General features: G+C 39.5%; 1 protein-coding gene and 1 pseudogene across 1 annotated transcript; both read left to right on the forward strand.

Moving 5' to 3' along the window:
• Positions 1-3,170: 3,170 nt before the first annotated feature.
• Positions 3,171-5,889, forward strand: LOC102722631 (putative pumilio homolog 8, chloroplastic). The gene is made up of 5 exons (XM_006663969.3): positions 3,171-4,154; positions 4,279-4,441; positions 4,749-4,912; positions 5,123-5,381; positions 5,486-5,889. The coding sequence occupies exons 1-5, from the start codon at positions 3,328-3,330 to the stop codon at positions 5,591-5,593; spliced, it is 1,521 nt and encodes a 506-aa protein (XP_006664032.3). The 5' UTR covers positions 3,171-3,327; the 3' UTR covers positions 5,594-5,889.
• Positions 5,890-16,361: 10,472 nt separating this feature from the next.
• On the forward strand, positions 16,362-22,481 carry LOC102706709 (annotated as a pseudogene).
• Positions 22,482-23,426: the final 945 nt, after the last annotated feature.

A 23,426-nucleotide genomic window follows, 5' to 3' on the forward strand; every position in this document is an offset into this window, starting at 1 on the left:
TGCACGCGATGTGGGCCTAAAAAGGGTGTAGTCCTTGACGACAGGGAATTGGGCCGGGCTGGCTTGGCCTGCCAAGGAAGCGGAGGGAGTCATAAAGCCTTTCCTTTTCCGAAGCCCATTCGTACGACCATTGGTTGGTGGATAGGTGAAATGGGTTGGACCCATTCTTAGATCTAGGTTCAACCCATCCCACCAAAACGGTGGGATGGATCCGTCTCAGGACGACCACAACGCTAGATCCAACCCATCCCACCAAACGGTGGGATGGATCCGTTCCAGGACTACCACAACGCATAGAGAGGGTGTCTATTTTATTTATTAAATTTATTTAAAATATATTATTGGTATAAATATACATCCTATTACTTTAGGTTATTCATATATTAATTCTAGTATTTAATATTTTATTTTGGATATGAGAGGTAACATTTATCTCATCTCATCCCTTCAACCAAATAAAAAACAGGTCCAACCCATCCTATCTCATCCCTACCACCAAACAAAAAACAGGATCCAACCCATCCACCCAACCAAATAGAGAAATAAAACCAACCCATCCTATAATCCAGGGATAGATCCAACCCAACCCACCTCATCCACGAACCAAACACACCAGTGCTCGAGACCAATATGGGTATATTGGTCTCATGCACTAGATTTTTTACATTTTGACCCTTTGTAAAAGCTTATACAGATAGATAGTTAAAAAAACTTATTCTCGATGGCACTGACTAATTAGCACCAAAGTCCACCGCTTGCATTGGCACTCGCCCCCGGCGCTGACGTGGAGGGGGTTGTTGGTGAGAAAAAAAAATCAATTCATGAATTAAGTTCTTATAGGATTATATTTATAAAACAAGTTTTCAAAAAAGTTACAGTATAGAAAATCTACTCTCATCCAAGATATGTGACACATGATTATTTTTCTTTTTCTCATAGGAAGTTAAACAAACTACTCCATCTAGTCATAAATATATAATATTTAGGAAAAAATGAGTTAAACTTTTGGAACTGTGATCTAAAATAATTTTGTAAAATCTAATAGGCTTATAAATTACAGACATTTCAATTAGTGAAATCAATACCTATAGACTACAAACATGAATGCTCTTAATATTTGAATTTAGATTTTAAAAAGACACGATTAGATTTGTCTTGACAATGCTCTCAAAATATTATGACCCTTTTACATTTTTCATATGTTTATTCTCATAATCGTTTAATAATAAAACTACTCTTGATGACCATGTTGCTATCCAGAACATTTTTTGGACAAGTTTGGAGTGAATTTTTCAGTAGATTGCTGTGTACTCCAAGACTCCAAGTACATGTTTATGCTTGCTTTAATGTTTACATAATCTCCTCACTCTTAATATATGCCAATTCCTTTTATTTGTGGAACATAGTGTAAAAGCGAACATTCATAGCACATGTTGCTTTATAAAAGCACACTCGCACATCCCACCACTAGGAGCATGAGCATCCCAGATGATTGAACGGGTACACCTTGATATTCACGAAGTCATCATAAGCTCCTCGCTCTTAATGAATATCTCACCTATCATAATCAATGGGAAATACACTCTTCATCATAAGCTCCTCGCTCTTAATGGATATCTCACCTATCATAATCAATTGGAAATACACTCCTATTGAGTCTAAGATTTGAACCCATGTAATGTTACATCCCAACAAAACTAACAGGCAAAGCTACCTCCACTTCACTAATCTATGCTAACTCTTGTGCAGACAGATATGCACAAATCACACAAACACAAGGACCTAGCTAGCAAAGTGGCATAATCCATTGTTCCATGCACAACACCAGCAGTTGCTGACCTTTCTGAATCCCAGGATGAGCAACAAAGATCTGCCCCAATTGACAAAGCCTGATATGATGCCAAGGATACATTGTATAGTCATGTGTACCAAAAAGTGCAGGAGCCATGGTCCATGTCCAACCATATGGCTCTGAGCTCACATCCTATGGATAACACCCAGTTCTATCCAAAATATGCAATGCTAGCATATGCCCATATCCCTTTGGGCCCTACCATCACAAATATCTCTCCTTGCTCTTGCTGGGGACCCAAAGAGAGAAATATCCTGCAAGAGATATTTGTTTGAGCTGAGAAAAAGGTGATGGATTGGGTCACTGAAAAGTGGGGCCAAAAGTGCACCATTTGCATACAGTTCATGTCTTCTTCACAAATTGAGACAAATCAGATTTTGGGGCATTATTCATGGTCCATAGGAAACAATGGAGAGGAGTGGGCCAGGTCATTGGGAGACCGTTGTTAACCTCAAAATAGATATGCCTGACCTGGTAAATGCCAGGATTTTTGCTGAGATATTCTTTATTTGCTTCACCTAAAAATGGAGCTATTCAGTGCTCGCTCCTAATGTTTTTTTTCCTTTGAAAACTAGAGATATATTATAATTTAGAACATCAATTTTTCTTCTTGATGGACAAATATAAGAGATTAAATAACTTTATATTTTTCAACAGTATAGTGAAATTCGAAAATATTAATAATTATTTCCCACGAAATATTGTTTAACTAGGAGAAATAAAAGATGTTATTATTCTCAGCCCATTCTTCAGAATGTTCTACAAGGGGAAAAAAAAGACAATATGTGTTTTCACATACTGCAATCCACACTGAATGTTGATTCCATCAAATGAACATTGTGGGGGTCACCAAGACAATCTCAACCACACTGAAAAAACAAAAGGTAACTGCAAAATGTCTGTAATAAACATCTACTTCCTCCATCTCAATATAAATACATTTCTAGCACAGTAGAGCCAAATTATTAGACATGAGTAAAATCGGCAGTCACTTAAATATACGGTGATTAATGGGACCACCGTGCACTTGTAATCTAAAAAAACCCTTTTATGAGACATTGAAATTTCAGAAATACACATATTACGCGAGAAAGGTAATTAAAAAAAAAAGCAAGAACAAAAAACAGCACATAGTGAACCGCAGAATGTTACTCCTCCGCATGCCTGAAATTCAGTTTCATGTTTGACTAAAAACCGCTAAAATGCCCAGTCGCATCTCCCCAAAAAAAGAAAATAACAACCCCTCCTTCGTCCTCCTCCTCACTCTCACCTCACTCCTCACTACTTTCCCGCTACATCTCCCAGTATAAAACCTCCTCCTCCCCCCCTCCTCCCCCCCACTCCCTGCATGCCCCAACGCCCCACCTCCAAGAAACCACCACCCGATCGCCATCGGAATCGATCCAGGATGTTTCTTTGATCGCGTCTGTGTTTCTTTTGAGGCCAAGATTTGAGATTTTGATTGGAGGAGGAGGATGAAGGTGGATACGGAGATGGAGAGGCTGCTGGAGGAGATCCCGATGCTGCACCACGGCGACCTGCTCGGAGACGGTGGTGGCGGGTTCGAGGTTTCTTGCCTTATCAGGGAGCTGGCGGAGATGGGGGTGGTGGAGGGGGACGGGGAGGGGGAGGGGGATGGCGTCGCCGCCGCCGAGATGGGGTGGTTTGGTGGTGGTGGTGGGGGTGCGACGTCGCCGACGTCCAGCCTCTGTTTCTTCGGCAACGAGGGGTTCCCGCCGGTGTCGCGGCCGTTCGCTGTCGACAGGCGCCGCGTCGACGCGCCCCGGCCGGCGGCGTCGCTGTTCGACCCGTTCTCCGGGTTCTGCTCCGGCGTCTTCGTCGACGGCGCCGCCGCCGCCGCCGTTGACCAGGACGGATGGGACGTCAGGTGCTCGCCGCCGCCGCCGCCGCAGCCGCAGCCGCATGCGAGGGGGCGGAGCAAGGCGGCGAGGAGGAAGGGCGGGTGCGCGCCGCCGGCTCCCGCGGCGGCGAGCCCCAAGAAGTGCGGCGCGGCGGCGAGGTACGAGAGCCTCGCCGGGCTGCGCGGGTTCATGTACCACATCGCCAGGGACCAGCACGGGTGCAGGTTCCTGCAGCAGCGGCTAGACGACGGCAAGCGCGAGGTCGACTTCATCTTCTCCGGCGTCGCGCGCCACGCCGTCGAGCTGATGGTGAACCCCTTCGGCAACTACCTCATGCAGAAGCTGCTCGCCGTCTGCGACGACGAGCAGAGGATGGCCATCGTCATCAACCTCACCAAGGACCCCCTCGTGCTCGTCAGGATCTCCCTCAACGTCCACGGGTAACAATTCTGCAATCCTGCATCACTTAATCTGAACAATCACCTGCTAATTTTCTAGTGATTAATGAAGAAATTTGATCAATCTTTTTTCGTAAACTGTGTGTGATGATTGAATTGGTTTCAGGACAAGGGCAGTGCAGAAGCTGATTGAGAGCCTGGGGACAAGGGAGGAGATCCAGCTCGTCGTCGAGGCGCTGCGCCCCGGGTTCTTGGAGCTCATCAAGGATCCTAATGGCAATCATGTTGTGCAGAGGTGCTTGCAATCGTTTGATGCCAATGACAACAAGGTAATTCATTCATACATGCGTCTGAACTTTCTGAACAATGTGGCCAAGTTTTATGCTGCTACTGCTCTCTGTATGGAATTCAGAAAACCTGTTCAGTTTTGGTACAATTTTTGACAGTAATGTTTTTCAGATAAAAATTCCGATGTAGGAATGCAGATGTTCAATGCTAAATGTGAATGTGCAATTGTCGATCTTCGGTTACTGACTGAATTACACAACTGAACTTGAAAGTTTGATTGTTAGACCGCAATGAACTGACGAGGTTTTTCTCTGATGGGACATAAACTAAACAATATGTCACTTTCAGCCGATCTTCGAAGCTGCTGCCGTTCACTGTCTCGATATTGGGATGCAATGCCATGGCTGCTGCGTCCTGCAGCGGTGCATTGCTCGTTCAGGTGGTGAGCAAAGGGAGAAGCTGGTTGCCGCAATTGCTGCGAATGGATTCGAGCTTGCGCAAGATGCCTATGGGTAAAATGCTGTCTTAAACTCTGCACCTCATAAGTCATTTCTTCAGAACACGCATTTGCATTTCACACATTTCCTACATTTTTCACTTTATGTTTCTTATATATAGACTTCGCATTCAGAAGAAGAATTGCATCTGTAGAACCTGTTTTTTGTACTTTCAAGCACAATTTTACCTGCATAGCTGATAAGCATTGTCTGCTCTGTTTTCAGGAACTATGTGGTTCAGTATGTAATAGATTTGAAGGTTCCAACTGCAAATGCAGCTCTTACAAAACAGTTCCAGGGCAGGTACATTCACCTCTCCATGCAGAAGTTCAGCAGCAATGTGGTTGAGAAATGCCTGAAAGTCTTCAAGGAGGCTGACAAGGCTACTATCATCCTGGAGCTCCTTGCTGCGCCACACTTTGAGCAGTTGCTCCAGCATCCATTTGCAAACTATGTCATCTACTCAGCTATCCAGAACTCCAAGGTACACAAACACCTGATGCATGATGGGCATCAAGTAGAGTACGATGAGTTGATGACAGCTACCTGACTTGACAATAATTGAATTATTGTGATAAATCATTTCAGGGATCACTCCACTCTGCACTGACGAACGCGATCCGCCCTCATGTCGAACTGCTCAGGACTAGTCCCTACTGCAAGAGGATCTATTCTCGAGCATTGCTGAAGAAGTGACGAACTGATGGAACTTCTCCAGCATGTAACAAAGAAAGCCTGTTGCCTTGTGCTATTTCTTCAGATTCAAAAGGGTTAAAAGGTGGACAGGAAGATTGTTGTTTTGTGTTATTATTCAGATTCAAAGGGGATAAAGGTGATCACACCATGTAGATTTGTATAACTGAGTGTTCTTTAGTCATGTACTTTTAGCTGTACCTGTACTGGGTGCACTCTTGTGTTCTCATAAACCATCTGGGATGGAATAAGTTCCAAACTGAACAAATCATCATCATAAAGATTGCTGTTGCTGATTCTTTTTGAAGAATTTGTTGCCCGCAAGAAGATTGTCGGGAAAAGATTTTGCAGCTCAAGCAAAATGAGTAACCGGGGAGCATGATTTCAACCTCTTACAACATGAGCTTGTAACTAAGTTAACTCTTATCTAGGAAAGGCTTCCTTTATTTTGCAAAAATAACTCAGATTCAGTTGAATAATAATGGACACTCTATACCTTTTTTTTGTAATCATGGTGTATAATGCAGATGAAAACACAAGACTCACTAGACATGACGTGTTTCCAAAACGTGCATCTCGTGGTGTCGTAGGTTGATTGGCGACCACATTCGGGATCTTGTAATCAATTTATGTACCATGTTGACCATAAGTCATTTCTTCAAGATCATGCACATTAGGCCTTGTTTAGTTCCTAAATTTTTTTTTCCAAAAACATTACATCGAATTTTTGGACACCTAAATAAAGCATTAAACATAGATGAACCAAAAAACTAATTGCACAGTTATGGAAGAAATCTTAAGACGAATCTTTTAAGCCTAATTAGCCTATGATTAGCCATAAGTGCTACAGTAACCAACATGTGCTAATGACGGATTAATTAGGCTCAAGAGATTCGTCTCGCAGTTTCTAGGCTAGCCGTGAAATTCGTTTTTTTATTCGTGTCCGAAAACCCCTTCCGACATCCGGTCAAACATTTGACATGACACTTCTCCCAAAAGTTTTCTCAATCTAAACACCACCTTAGTTAGTGTTCATCAGGTTCTATATCTATGTATGGAATACCATCCTAGGAGTATTCCTTATCCAAAACTATTCCCGATTCCTAGCATGCCCAAAACAATATAGGGAATTAGCTCCACATAGAAAAGGGTGAGGAAGAGATGTCAGAACCTAGTCATGATTTAGTCCATCTTTCAACGCTCATTTGAACACTTGGATTTGCTATATTAATTTTGTGCATCCATGCTGAGTTGGGGGTTCTGTTTTGCAAGGGGGGAGTGGTGGTTTGGGGGGGGGGGGGGGGGGGGGTTTGCATTTATAGGTTTGAAATAACCATGCATTATATTTCAAAAAGAAATTTCAAAAAGAAAGGAAGAATGATGAAATCAATTTGGAATCTACACATGCTTGTAAGCAAGAGTAAATTATCCACTACAATAAAGAAATAAGTATTACTCTCTCTCTTAGGTTATAAGATGTTTTGATTTTTCATACGTTCATCTATGAACTTATGTATGTATGTGAGTGTATATATGCTTAAATTCATTAGTATGAATCTAGAAATGAATCAAAACATCTTAAAACCTGAAACGCAAGTAATACCAACTACCTAGGGAATACATGTATTTTGCATATTCCAAGGCAAGTGAAATCAGAGAAAGTTAGCACATAAGAGCATCTAGGTTTTTAATGGTACATGACAGAGGTCAAAACTCAAAGTGGAGTGTGGAAAGATCAAAAGTTTTGCACTATATCTGTCCCATAATATAGGGTATACAAAGAAACGTTCTACTCTGAAACGTAGAACAATCATTAACGTAGGGAGTATATCAATCGTATCATCAATTATCTTTGTGTGTGTTAGCGCGTTCGTCCAGTTATACATATTAATTTGTAAATTTTGATAGGTATATATTAATATTCACTTGATTAAAAATGTCTATGGGCCTGTCTGGGAGAGTTCTCCCGGCTACAGCTTTTTCTAAGAACTGCTTCTGCTAGAAGCTGCCTCAAACGGTTCACAGCTTCTGAGAATCTATAGTTACAGATTCTGAAAAATGAACTAAGAATCCAGAAGCTGGGTCTAGGAGCTTTTTTATATTCTCAGAAGCTGGCTACCAAGTAACTGCTTCTAAGAATCTAAAGCTCCCCAAACATGCCCTATATTGGCTAACAGAAGTATAACCAGGAGCAAATTTAATTAATTAACCTCGTGTTTAGAAACAAATGTAACACTGTGACACATGCATCTATTATTTTTTTAATACATTCACATATATATATATATATATATATATATATATATATCTTTTTACCCTTATTGCACACTGGACTCCCTTTAGCAACACATTTCGCTTTGAAATTAATAAGATTAGATAACGGTGTGTTGCTGAGATGGTCGATAGTTCGACCACGGGTATGGACATAGCTTTTCAAAACCGCGATAATTGCGGTGATAATCGTGATTATCGTGGGCATTGCTAGGGTGTGTCATCCGTTTTAGACGGTTTGCTCTGACAAAAACCACCTGAATTTTTAAAAAAATTGGTGAAAAATCCCCCCAAAAAAATCATGGTGATAGTTATGTAATTTCTGAATCTAGTAGTGAAGAAAAAAATTAAAATAACATAAATCAATCAAAACATGGTGCAAAAGAGGAAGGGCTAATTAGTGTTCATTTAGCCCAAGGGTTGGTGTGATAATCTCGATGTCAACTTACAAGCCCTTATCACGCGATTATCGTTCTCCAAACCTGTATAATCGTTTTGATTAAATCACCGAGAGTATCGCTTGGTACGGCCGTGTGGTTTCTCCAAAAAAAAAACATGATGATTTCTTTTAAATAGTTGGATTTAAATTTTTATGGTTTTGATTATTGTGATAATCATGATTATCATCGATTATCACTCCTCCGCCAGGTCACGGTTTCGGCCCCTCCACAATTCTGCAAACCTTGGTATTCACCACCTCCCAAAATCAAATGCAGGGTAGGATTCAGTTGCTTCCTTCTTTAATACCATTGAGACTAAGCTCCTATGCATAACATAATGTAGCACCATGTAGATGCAAAAAATACAATGATAATGAGAAACTGATGGCATAAGTAAATATATAACGCACAATGATAATGAGAAACTGATGGGAATAAGCTCACTGAAATGTCGAGTGGTGGCACTAGCCACTAGGGCTGCTAGTTTTTTAGTTGTATTGTGCAGGCCACACAAAAGTTAGTTTCAGAGAAGATAAAACACAAAAGTTAGTATCAGAGGGATCTATCCTCTCAGGCTTCCTCCCTGTTCATCAACTTGAATTGTAGCCTGGTGCCAAACTACAAACGATTTCTTACCGCATAGATCAAATTTGAAGTCCAAATTTTTGCATTGCTTCAAGTCATTGAGGTCTTGATTGCTAATTTTCTTTTATTACTTGCTCCCTAGTCATCAACTGATCATATAGAAGGTCTCTCATGACTCCACCCTTTCACATGTTTGGGCACAATTCGTCCTTTTGTTTCTTCACCGCGTAGATGAAATTCGAAGTTCAAATTTTTACTGTGGCTCAAGTCACTAGGGTTTAGATTGCTAATTTTCTTTTATTTGGGTGTACCTTTCATGCCGATACCATAGGAGCACGTTACTGTGTTGGTCACCCTGAGGTTGATTCTTTCAGTTTATTAGATGGTCATGGCATGTACAACGGAAAAAGTCACATGCGTGTGTGTTTATATATCTGTATGACAAATATCAAATTATCAAATTCTAAGAAATGTCACTATGTAAACGACTCTGTTTAAGAAATATTATCGCCTTAGTGTTCCGCCAGTCATACTCTGTTAAGTCCTATAAGATGAACAATGTACTTAATGATGATAGATGGACTGAACCCTAATGACGATAGTATTTGTTAGGCAAAGTCATTTATACGATGATAGTTTGTAGAACTCAAAGTTATCGATAACATTTCTTAGACTTAGGCATTTATCAATGATATTTTTGCAGTGGTACTTTTCTGATTGATATTAGCAGAGCCTCGAGAAATTGCGTGGAAAAACTGTTGTCCAGTGGCCACAATAGATGGCTAAATGGTGAAGAATTAAAGCTACCAATAGGAGTATAAAAAAGACCAATTTTATCATCCTTGAGAAAGTAACAGGAGATACCACTGTTTTCTATTGGTATCAAATTTTATATATAAAATAGTGGTCCCTTGTGGTACCTACTTTAAGGATAAAAAAAAAGCTCATACAAAAATACACAAATTTTTATGTAGCCGCTTCCACTGCTCTCATCTCATGCATGTAGCACCAAGATCCACAGAGTGTCTGATGCATCACATTAAATGTTTGCCGTGTGCAGTAATAATTATGAATAATGTTACTAAAACTTTGTCCACAATTTTCATCTTTCGTAATCTTTCCAGGCTGCCTATCCACTGCAGATTGGAGTTGAACTGAGTTTTCCTATATTTTCAATAAAGCCAACACCGAGTGACAAGAAGCATGATATATATCTATCACCATTGATAGTGTAGTACTTATCTAGCTGCTTAATTGTTCAATATGCCTTACAGGTCCTACACATTACTTCATTTGCTTGCTGTAGACCATGTTTAAATAACATTCTCAAGTAGCACAGTGTGGAGCATAGGCAACCTGTCCTGCACTCTGGCGTCTCTTTGGAAGACCAGAGCAGGAGTTATCCTAAATTGTTCATGATGCTTCCCATGCCTAATAATATGTATGTAAAAACTTAAGAAAGGGATGACAAGTGTAGTACTGTACAATCACAGCGTAGTAATGTATTCTTGATCACTCATTTGACATTTCTGAGATCAAAAAAACATATTTATTCGTGTGTGTTATGGGGTGGGGTTATAGGGGGGGGGGGGATGTGCAGATCTATTTATAGGCTTCACCTACTCAGAAATTGCAACAATAAAGGAAAATGAAGTGCATTTGAATTTGATGAAATGAATTCAAATCTCGACATGTAACAATACAGTTATGCTCTCATGTCTTATATAATATATTTAGTAGTAAATTTCACAGAACTATAGGTAGGTTGATCAAACTATCACATAAGTACAGATTGAAGGGTACATATCACAAAACTATAGATTTAACACCAATTTTTCCCATAAAATTACATATTTAAGGTTTTGTATTATAAAACTACATATTTAACATCAATTTTATTAAAAAAAATTATAAGCTTTGTAGCTTAGATAAGATAATAGTTGAACTCCAAAACTTATAGTTCTTTAATAGCTTTAAGCTAAATCTGTAGTTTTGTAATGCAAGCTCTTAAATATGTAGTTTTATGAGAAATTTGCTACTATAAATTTATAGTTTTGTGATTCACAACCTTAAATATGCAGTTTTATGATAATTTGGTCAAAGCACTTGTAGTTTTGTGCGAATTAATTTATATATTTAGTCATGTTTGGCACAAAACAAAAGGTAAAGGAGAACAATTTACTACAGTTGTAAGAATGGAATAAATTTGGATAAGTACATGTATTTTCTTTTTTGGCAAAAGTTGTTCCGCACAAAGTTGAAAGTCCCATTTACTACTAGCTGGCTAAGTATAATTCCATCATAGTTTACACTCGTACATGATATATAATGGTATAAGTAATACATGTATAGCTCTAATTTCATATATATTAGAAATTTTGACGTAAGTGGAAATCAAAGCAAATAAAATTGTGATCGTTTGGGTTTTTGAGGAAAAAGCGAAATACCATATTTGCAAACAGAAAATACTATGTGAATAAAAGATTATATACATGTACTAAATGATCTAAAAACAAAAGCTAAAAAAAACTACATTGGAAAAAGAGAACCTCAAAATCAACTTCTTGAACATACAAATCTTGGCTTATTAGTCTAAGCAGAAGTGAAAATATGAGGTTGAAAGACATAAAGTGTATCAATTTTCAATAGCACACAATAATAGCACAAAAAGTTATTAACAGTGTGAAAAGTTAAAACCGATTTATGCTGTCTAATTTCAGGAGCACAGCTGTTGCATAGTACATGATAGATATTGAACACATAATAAGTACCATCTGTATGAGAACTCTGTGTATCATGCAACACAGTGCATCTGTGATTTGTTACATTATGTAACTGCTAATTATCAACTGCAATGCACGGCAGCAATAGCATGAGTTTTTGATTCAAGACAGGTGGGCCCAAGTAGTTGTTTGACACCCCTACCTCGCCGTTTATGCTTATGCTTATAAACCAAAATTGATTTTATAAATTATAACTTAAATTTAAAGTTAATTTTGAGTGTTTTTATTATATTTTATTTTTTAGGTTTTGTTTTTAAATCTCGAAGTATATAAAAGTTTTACTTATAAATTATTTTTTAATAATAAATAAGCTATTTCTCTTACGCTTATTTTCAGCAAAAGTACAATACTGCCATTTTCCTCTGGACCTTATATAGCCTCACATGCAATAAGTAGACCCCAAGCTCCTTTTTGTTTTGATATGCTCCAAGCTCTTTAGCAGCTTAATAAGAGACTTGTTTACCAAATACTACCAAGGATCGGTTGGTTACTCACCCCAATCTAGCCTGGTTGAGTATGGATATAAGATGTGTTGCTTGGTTGCATATGTCATATAATTTGACTGAACTGGAAAGTGTTAGCAGAATTAATGAGGATGCATGCTCAGCAACTTGAATATATTCATCCTTTTAACCTGGCAACCAAGTGATGGGCCAAAATAGACTATCATCAGTTCCTAGCCTCCTAGGCTCAATGTTATCAATATCACTTAAATTTCTTTTTTCTCTTTTGGAGGCATTGTTGCTTTACTGGACGACACCTACCAGGCATGTGAAACTGCAGCCCAAATAATATTGGCTATCTTAGTTAAGCCTAAAATGGGATTACAGTTGACATGAGAATAAGCCATATTATTTAGGCCAATGGAGGAAAATATTGCGCCGCCGGAAAAAAAACACGCGACGGAGCATGATTGCTTCCCTAGGTCTGATCCATATTTTTAGGCTAGGATTGAGAGTGAAAATATTTTAGAAATAAAATTGGTATCCATAAAAGTTCTCGTTTAGAAATCGCTTTGGCGTATTGTTGGAGATGCTTCAACAGAGGTGTGGCCGGCCATAATTGATCCATAATGCATAGAATTAGTTCACTTGTGTCTTAAATTTGGGACAAGAATATGTGTTCCTAATATAAGTTATTTATTTTTAGATTTCTGTTGGAGGAGTGTGTAATTTTTATATCTAATATTTTTTTTTGATAAACGCAATATAAATTTTAAAAGTTAAATATTAGTATTCTCTTGAGATGCTAAGATACAATCAGCCCAGAATTGATTATGCCTTGGTTGGGATTATAAAGTAAATGGTCTAGGAAACTAGGCCATTACAAGTAAATTGACTGGAAATTAATAGGCCCTTCCTTGGATGGGCCGGATTGCCGCGTCCAACCTTTGCGTGATTCCCAACTGCCAATCTCAAGATTTTTCTACAGAATTATCACTGTAGTTAAGCTACATAGAATTGCATAACCTGCATAAGGCTATCTTAGAATTACTAGCAGAAACCATCAACTAGTCCATTGTTCAAAACCGCGGCAGTTAGCCCCATTTGAAATAGCCGAAAAGCTTAGATTGACGGATTATTTGATTTTTTTCATAGTTATTTGAGATTATAAATGAATGCATTTACTATACTACAAGGTTGAAACGTTGTTACAGAAAAGTATTTCTAAGAAAAAGGTTATATGATTTTTTTTCAGCAAACATAGTTCACAAGCTCGGGAAATTTGCAAATGAAAAATCCAAGATCCAGAGTCAGAAAAGAATAGGGCCTAAGGTTGTTTATGTACCAGCAGTACCACTCCTAATGTGGTGACTAATTTCCGGTATACTGGCCTGAATAATTTCATATAAATTTAAATTTCACATATGAATCATGAACTCCAACTTTTGTTCCTGAATTTATTTTGTTCATTCCCTATAAATATTTTCTTATACATATCTTTTACAATATATTTATATATAGCATATTACGAAACTCTCCTGCAGTTTCATGTAAAAGAAAACTTCACCTCTTCTGGTTATCTGCTTTAGTTACACACAACTCACTGATTTAGCTGACAAATCAATAGAAAAGCTCCAGATATGGAGCAAATGGTTCTTTGTAACCACTATGGTAGGCCCCGTTCTTTCCCTCAATTTTCTAAACCATAGTGTTTCGTTTTTCACATATATATTTTCCGAACTAAACACTATGTTTTTTTCTAAAAAAACTTATCCAGAAAAGTAGATTAAAAAAATAATATCAATCCACTTTTTAAGTTTTTTAGCTAATAATTAATTAATCATATATTCATTTTTTAATGTGTCCGTGCCGATTACTTTTTAGTGGTCCAACAACTTGCAATGGGTACACTATCAAATGAAAAGCGTGCTACTTTTTATGTTTGCTCTATGCATATAGTGCTAATGAACTCTAGTGTGAGCATCTGTAGGATGATCCTACGAGGATTAAAGATTCCACTTAAAATCAAAGTTCTTATGTGGTTTGTTCACAGGATGGTGTTCCCAATAGAAGATAACCTTGCTAAAAGGATGTAGGGGGAGACCAGCAATATTTACCCCTATTTTTTGGCTTTTGTTATGATTATTAGCCACAATTTAAATTTAACAAAAGTTGTGTGGATGGAGTACATCTGCAACATACCATTGTCCATACTGATTTTCTCATTACTTATTTGTTAATGACTTATTTAAACAATTCTATCAATATGAACTAGGGTTGACAACAATCGGACAGGGGAGGGGTGTTTGAATTTAGTCCCCAATTAGACGCCAGAAACTGAAAAATATATACCAAATTCTGTCAAACATCAATTGACCCCCCCCCCCAAGAAATGTTGATCCACCTCAAAATCATGAAATTCGAAGGAAACAATTGATTTCATTTGGAATTGCAAACCTTGTTCAAACTGCAGTATCTGATAAGCATGGTTGTTGCTGTCGCAAGTCATCTGATTATAGGATAAAATTAGCTACCGGCGACTATTTTTCAAATCATTTGGCGGGAGCTGTTATAAAGAATTTCCACTGACGGAAGCTTACTCTAAAAATGGCCATGACAACAGAACAATGCAAAAAATTAATATAGAATTAATTCATTGCTAGAAACGTACAATCTACACATGCTGCGACGTTAATCTTTATCCCACTTGAAACTAAAAGAAAGGGCAGTGCAACAGTTTTTCTTGTTATTTACAACCATACTTTCAGCATCTCATCATTTTAGCCAACAATTTTCCATTGCAAATGAAATGGATCTCCTGCCTTTCAGTACGAAAAGTATTAACGGTAAACATATACTATGTAGCCTTTTATTTTGAGAAAAGAACACATATTTTGCTCATGAACAATTTCTGGAGTTCACCAGAGGCAGTCACAGGGACAAAGTATTCCCATGAAACATCTGAAACATCACACCGGCAACATCTCTTATATCCGCTTCATACCCTGGCCTCCTTGCAACGATGTTCCAGGCATGTCTTGATCCAAACACTTCCTGCTTTAGCTTTTATGCTCCCAAGTGTACCTTTCCTTGCCTTTCCACCAACTTAGTTAAAGCATCCTAAGATATACAGCCATGGAATAAATTATTAACTATTAATTAGTGATACTAAGAGATCATCTCACACTACTGACCAGTCGTAGAATCACAGCTGAAAACAGTATGCCATGGGAACAATGGATATCAGGAGTTCCTAATGCCTCCGAAACCTAGGTGATATAGAAATGCACACAACTCATCCCTTCTTTCTATATAGTTAAGACCCAATGATGAACTGTGGTTGAGCCACGTCACCCGTAAATCTCAGCAGTCGGATCTAATCTGGACGATTGGTAATGCATGAAGCCCAGCCCACTTGCAGTTGTACTTCCTTCTCCTGCGTACCCGTACTCCTTCTCCGCCCCGTTGCCACCGCCAGGTGCGTTCTCTCTCTGTTCTCCTGCGCCCCTCCTTCTCTGCCTCGCATGGCGTCGCGCCGGGCGTCCGAGGCGAGATCCAGGTCCAAAGACAGCGCCGTTCTCTCCGCGCCTTCACTCGCGCGCCAAGACGCCACCGGACTTGGAGAAGTCGGACCACAACACTCAAAACGGCGCCCCAACTCCACCGGAGACATGGGCCGAGGTGGCGGCGTGGACGTGGCGGATTCGGTGGTGGCATGGTGGCGGCGGGAGAACATGCTCGGCAAGAGCCCCCTCCGATGCGGCCGGCGCTAACGCTAACCCCATCGTTGCCAAGGTCGTCCTCTCCCTCGACCCCCTCAAGTCCGAGGAAAGCTCGCTCCAGGCAAGCGCTCCCTGCTCCCCACTCTCCCTCCCGTCGCTGATACATCATCTCAAATGCATCCTTGCAGGATATGGCCGATCCGTGTGCCCAGTATTACGTGGAGGCATACTTGAACCAGCCCCAAGTGCTTTTTTTTCCTTTAATAGCGATCTTAGGGTGTGCTGTCTTCGTTTTATAATCCATAGTACCGGCGGCTGAAAATAACGGGCCGGTAGCAAATTTGGATGGATTACACATATATATGTCGATTTTTTTCCAAGTCAATGCTATGTTGTTCGAGAAAAGAAGTCAGTAGTGTGCTGGCATGTTGATTTTTTTACCCCACTTAACCCGTCAAAAACACAATGCTCTGATCACGGTAAGAAACTTTTACTGTGTAACAGGTTGTTTGTTCCCATATAGTTGAATGATGTTCTGCCTTGCTCACCTAATTTTGCCTTTGTTTTGGGTGTCGTAATGGAGGGTAGTTCTTGGAAGAGTGAATGATAAATTGCAGCTCGATGTAAAAGTATGTTTCTAGCTGATATTACATTAGATGGGTGTTTTTGCTGTTAATAAACTACAATTTATGTAATTTATTTTCAGAATAAGCGCCCTGAAGAGTATGATATAGAAGCGCCTATAGGAAATGAGAAGGAATATATTGAGATGGTAAACTGGATTGTCTTAGGTCCTGTTTGTTTCTACTTAGGAAATATGCTAATCTAGATAATTAGCAATAATCTGAAACAAACAAATAGATCATTGTGATATATCAAAAAATATTTATCTGCTTAAAACAAAATCGTGGGGGTACAGTTCAATTGTACTAATCAATGGGCAAATAATTCTGTTTTTGTAGGATTTGCTTCTTGGTGTAGCTGATCTGCATTCAGAGAAAGCTGTAGAGGTGGCTGAAGCAACAATGAACGGTTTCCCACCTGCAGGAAGGTCATTCACTTGCAGCTCATCTGACTCTGAAGATGATAGCGATGATAGTGACGAAGATGGTGGTGATGAACAAAACATGTTGCCAAAGATGAAGATGAAGCAGAGACTCAAACATCAAAAGGAAAGAAGCCCAATAAACGACAGTAAGATCATTGTTCTCAACTAGAATGGTAGCCATTCTTGACAAGCAAGGACATGAATTAGTAACACACGGAGCCAACACCTGGTATCAGGACAACTTGAAGAACAAACATCCAGATATCAGAATTGCCCACCGTTTTTTGCCCTAGAATACTCTAGGATTATATGCTAGCTCACATTCTGAATTACATGAAAAATAAGCTTCCTCACATGCATATCATTCTCGATGAAGAAACTGTGAAAAACAATGAGATTTAGTACTTATATACTATTACTAGATACCTACTGTTTCCAGCTTACAGTATTTACTACCTACAGTTTTCTGTAACCAAATAAAGAAAACTTACTTTTATATTTGCATAAATTTAACTCAGCTTATATAAACCCAGTTATCTGGTGAAGATCTCGCTGTTCCTAAAAATATTCTGCTTGCAATGTTTCCATTATAAGCCTGACAGGTGTTGTGACAGTGACTATAAATTTGCAACTCCTTAGACTTAAAAGGAGTTGTCCATGCTTGGCACTTTTAGCAATTGATGATGCAAATATCACATTTAATTGGTCAGGTAGCAGAACTACTCACTTTTGAAATTGTATACTATATTATATTCCTGTTTGGTTAGGTAGAAGAACTACTCACTTATATCTCCATTATTCCCTTTGTAATTTTTTTATACATTTTAATATTATGTGTGCATATAGCTAAATCTGAAGGAGTTTTTGGTGCTTCTAATGTTTCTAAGTCATCATATGCTACAAGGAGTAAAAAAGATCTCCACATTGTTAGCTTATGAGCTTGATGTCGTTTCAAGTATTTCTTACTTAGGGCATATTTTGTCTATCAATTTATTTTTAGGTTCAAACATACTTACATACATATTTTATTTTTTCTAATGTGCCCACCGCAACGCGCGGGGTTTCATCTAGTATTACTAGGAGATGGTAACAAGAACAACTCCTCTCCATCCTTATATACATTCCACCACTTTATTTGTATAATTCATTTGAATCTGACCACATGACTTGATTTTATTTAGGGAACAATTCAACTCTGTATATTAAACACCGGGCATCTTTATCGCACCACCAGAGTGTTGAGCAGAGTTCAACTTATCCTTCTACTCTACTTAGTCCACAATTAGCATTGCAGTGCTATGCGCACTAGAGTTACCACTTAAATCGACTGATGGATTCAACTAAATTTAGACCTTTGCAGTTAAGGACGGAGCTAGAGTAAAATAAGAGGTGCAAGGCGCCTAACTTTTTTTTTATCTATAGAGTAATATATAATTCTATAACCAAAATATATTAACTATATGGATATCTGTTGTCTACAAATATAACATCTCTAACGATTACAATATAAAAAGTGCGTAAAAAAGCTAGAAATTACACACCACATTAGATAAACAACCAATAAGGAGTACCATATTGAAAAATAATAATGTGTCAAACATAGATTACATATCTCCAAATCTCCTTTCGCAAAACATCAAAAATCATGCAAAACATAAATGATGTCATCGTCTTCATTCCTCCATGGGACATAGGCCTAAAAGAGAGAGAAACAGAGCTCAATTCTCAACAAAGAATAAGCCATTTCAATGATTTGATAGGAATGAAATTACTCACTATATTTGCAAGTGGGCATATCCAACTATCCAAGAACCGATCGACTGCCACTCGATTAGTTACACCTTTTTTTTTTCCATTTCGTCTTTCTCCACTTTTGCGCTGATATATTTGCAGGGCGGCGACGCACGCACGGACGGTCCGACGGACGCTTGCCACGCGGCAGTGAGGCACGGCGGGCCGGGCGGCTGGCGACAGGTCTGCAGGTGGCCGAGCCAGCCGAGGCGGCGAGCTCCGGCGGAGGCTGGACCGCCGGACGGGAAGACGATGCCGTGCACATGCAAGGAGCAGCATCGAAGCTGAAACGGCGTAGGCGTCACGTGCGAATGTGCGGTCTCTGGATTCTGGAATACGAAACGTCCTCGAGTTGCTTGCTCCTGCAGTATTAGGTTTCGGCCTGGCCGCCTGGGCCTCGATTTCTTTCTGTAATTCTGTTGGGCTTAATTATACCCTTCTAAAACTAGCTTGGGCTAAACAGGAGGGGTGCCTCTATTTGGGTCGGGGATGCCCACGCAGTAAACATATGAGGGTAATAACTAATTCTGGATTCTTGGCCCGGGCACCTGGTAACCGCCGGTCCAATGGGCTCTGCCCCTGATTGTTGCAGTGAGCTTATACTATCAACTAAGGGAAAACACGCCTTCCTATTTGCAATGCGTCTTCCATTGCATCGTAATTGTAAGTCAATAGCAGACTGTGCAAAATATATAATTCATTGACATGGCCCCGTAAATAAAATCATTGGTACTCTGCATTGAGTGACCATCAAGTAACTAAGAGTATCCCCAACAGCTCATCTAAATTTGGTCATCCATATCTTTATTTGGATAATTATCTAAAACATTTTTATCCTTCGTATCCTTTTGTACTCCAGCAGATCATCTATATATGACATCCTCTATATCTATTTGGAGGATTAGAGAGAGAACATCAAAATATAGATGTTCTCTCTCCTAATATGGATGACATCTAAAAATAGATAATGAGATAGATGTTCTACTGGAGCTTAACTTTTATTCTTCATTCTCTATTTCTAGGATGGAGGATAGAATGGATGAGCTATTGGGGATGCTCTAATTTAGGTCGAGTGGCCTTTTAATAAGGGTCAATTGACCTATTCCATCATGCACCTCGCAGCATTTGATCTCACACCAGTCCTGCTGGATTGTACGCACAATTAATTTCATCTTCTTGCTCACACCTTCAAGACGATGTCTCCACAAGTGGCACAGTGAGAAATGTAGATAACAGTTCGAGGTATTATTCACCAATTCCAAAGCAGTCGTATTCATCCTATTAAATTGTTCCTAATGCATACCACACCTAACAATGTATTGTAGAATCTTATTTTTAACAAAGTAAAGTCATGCTTTGTTCATTGCATATTATTTCACTCATAAACACTTTCTAGAGTTCACCTAGACGCAGTCACAGTGAAAAAGAATTCCCATGGAACATCTGAACCATCACACCAGCAACATCCCTTAGATCAGTCCTTCGTTCATCAGCTTCGTAGCCCAGCTTCCTTGCATGTCTTGATCCAAACACCACTACCTGCTTTAGCTTTTATGCTCACAAGTATAGCTTTCCTTTCGTTTCCACCAATTTAGGTAAAGCAGATTAAATACATACAATCATAGAATAAATTTTTGACTATTAATTAGTTATATGTACTAAGAGATCATGTCACACTACTTAGGGCATATATAACCTAGAGATACCCCTAGTCTTTTTAGCTTCACGTAAGCAAAGCCAGCATATGTGGACATTATTAATCTATTTTTAATTTTTTATAATTAATAATTAATTAATTATATACTAATATATTATTATATTTTTCACGCCAGATAGCTTACCTTAGGATCATTTTAACCGAACGTGGCCTGAGAAAGAAACCAGGGAGGGAGAAAGGAGTGAGGTCACTAGTCAAAGTTGCCCACGGAAATATCCTTGCCATTTTATGATACGACCCTTGTTAGAGATAAAAATTATAAGAGTTCCTTTAGGCACGTAAGAAGGACATGCAATAAAATAAAAAAGATACATTAGAGTCCCTTAAACACGATTTTATTTTCTTAAATGTTATATGTAACAAACTAGAAATTTAGGGCAAAATTTTTGCGAAAATGTTTTTTTAGTTTCGTGGTTTGTCTTGTCGAGTTGGAGCTCTTAAGTCCATTCCATCTCTTTCCCTTTTATTTTTTTCCTATCTGTCACAATCTATCTAAATCACTGTCATCGGTTCAAATACATCCATGATTAACCATCACCTGATTCCCACCATTGATTCCAGAGTCCAGTGTCAATCCATTTTCTTTTACAATTATCTGCTTATCAAGTTCGTGCCAAAAAATTCTAGTGTTCATAAATACCCTTATTAGAAGTCATGTTGATATCCAAAAATTTTTTTTAGTTACATTTATTTAATTTTGTTTCATCTGATTTCTATCCAAGTACCATATCAAATCTCTATCCATACTACTATCCACATTCTGAAATCTCTATATTCATCTCCAAGACACCTCAAATATAAATGTCTGAGTTCACTACTTAGAAAGTTCTACCGAATCCTACGCGAATTGCCGTCTACTCAATTATCTGCCATCAAATTCAAATTCTTCGATAAACACTAGGTATCAACCATCGCCGCCAAAATCTCTAACCGTACCACCCTCTACTCTAATAGCCCAATCTCAATTTTTATATTCATATTTTATCAAACTCATATAAAATAAAAAAATCGTTAAATTCGTTTATTCCGATTTACCACCGATCTCACACGAACCGCTGTTTCGTTCGTTCATCTGTCCCTCCAATAGATCCATTCAGCCAGCCATCCATCCAATTCTATCTCGCTCTCTCTGTTTCCTCTCATACCGGCGGCGCTGCACACCGTTTGGCCGGCCACCACGGCCACGCAGCTGCTTCCCAGCCACCTCGTCGCCACGCGTCTTCGTCAGAAGCACAGTCTCGCCACCGACGTACCAGCAGCCAACTCTAAGTCGAGTTCGTCGTCATCTCCTCGCCACCGCCTCTCTCCACTGCCTCTCTGCACCAGTAGCCACCCTCTTCATCCTTCCTGGCCACCACCCATGGAGGAAAGTGAGGCCGCTACCTCCTCTTACTTTCCCCGAGAACGGCCAAAGCTTTGCATCGCCGGAGTTACTATCGCCGACGCCGTGAAGCCGCCGGTCACAGTGCAGCCAGCGATATTGTTCTTCAAAATTCGTCGGCTACGTTGTCTCTTCTTAGAAATCAAGGTATCCATTACTTTCTCCATAACAGTTTGCCTCTTTCCCCTCATTTTCCCGAACCAAATCACCGCCGAACCCACCGGCGTCGCCGCCGCCCGTCGCTCCCCTGTTCTCCCCCTACCGGCGCACGTCGCGCCGCTGCTCCCGGCCGCCCCGGCCTCGGCTGAGGCTGCAGAAAGCTTCGCCTCCCTTCCCTGGACCTTCCCCGGCCGCCGCCCTCCCCGGAGCTCGCCCGAATTGGCGCTTCCATGGTCGCCGTCGCCATCCTGAACCAGCAGCCGCCGCCAGCCTCCTTGCCGGCGCTGCAGCCGCCTTCACCGAGGGGAACCAGTTCCTCTCGGCTCCCTGGTGCCGTAGCCATCCTCCACTAGCCACCTGACCTCCCAGCTGGCCGCCCCCTCCCTCCCAGTAGCCTGCACGGGAGAGGAAGAAAGAAGAACGCAGGAAGAAGAACGATGGGGAGAAAGGAGAGAGAGAGGAAAAAAAAAAGAAAAGAAAAGAAAAAAAGAAAGAGGAGAAGAAAAGGGGAGAACAAAAAGAGAGAGAAAAGAAGTTAAAGAAAAATAATAATAATAAGAGGAGAAAGAGAAAATAAAATAATTGGAATCCATCCCAATTTCTTTTTCTATTCAAAATAAATTCAAAAACTATTCTTTTCCCTGATTCAAATAATTCTTTTGACCCTTAAATCTCGGATTTAAAATTCGAAAGCTTCAACGGCGATATTTTCGTCGCCATCCGAAACATCAAAGTCAAAACCTAATTTTGATCCTATGGTTTATTATTCTTTTAGTATCTTGAATCTGTTCAAATTTTCATCCAACCCTTGATCCGATAAACTCTTGTGGCTAACTGTTCTTATCTATCTAAATTATATTACCTAAATCTAGAGTTCACCTTAAAATATCGATGCCATTCAGAGCGTCGAGTTCATATCATCCATTCCAACCCGACATCATTTGATTTCTAAATTATTTTGTTCTTATACACCAAATTGCATATAATTCGAACTATTGATTTAATTCAATAGCTCAGCAGTCTACCATCATTGACTAACCATTCCTTTGATTCGAGCCAACCATACATGATCCATTCATTCTCTTTCAATGCGTATTTTAGTTATAAATGCGTATGCAATTCACGTGGTTAACCTTAGTTTCCAATTTAATCATCCGCAACCATTCACAGACTATCAATCCATTTATATTCCTTTATCTGTATCTGTCCATGACAATATTTTGGGTTAAACACTAAATCTGCTCGGTGTTTAACACATGAAACCACCCACTCGTCTTATAGAGCCACGTATGATCATAGCATGATCATCCTATCCGTAACTCTAGCCTCCACTGTTATCGTTTGCAACTATAAGCCCAAATCATATCTCTCTGAAATGTCAAAACTAATCTTATTCTTTGAAACAACTAAAGCCTATTCAAGTTCATCCATCTATCAATTTGCCACAATATTCTTTTAAACCACCACTTCAAGCTGTCTTACGACCATGGTATCCC

Source organism: Oryza brachyantha, chromosome 12, assembly GCF_000231095.2.
Source record: "Oryza brachyantha chromosome 12, ObraRS2, whole genome shotgun sequence".
NCBI lineage: Eukaryota > Viridiplantae > Streptophyta > Magnoliopsida > Poales > Poaceae > Oryza > Oryza brachyantha.

Excerpts from the sequence above, each read along its gene's own strand:
- LOC102722631 (XM_006663969.3), top strand. The coding sequence starts at position 3,328 with ATGAAGGTGGATACGGAGATGGAGAGGCTGCTGGAGGAGATCCCGATG. Across the intron at positions 4,155-4,278 it reads ATCTCCCTCAACGTCCACGG|GACAAGGGCAGTGCAGAAGC; the intron begins GTAACAATTCTG and ends AATTGGTTTCAG. Across the intron at positions 5,382-5,485 it reads CAGCTATCCAGAACTCCAAG|GGATCACTCCACTCTGCACT; the intron begins GTACACAAACAC and ends AAATCATTTCAG.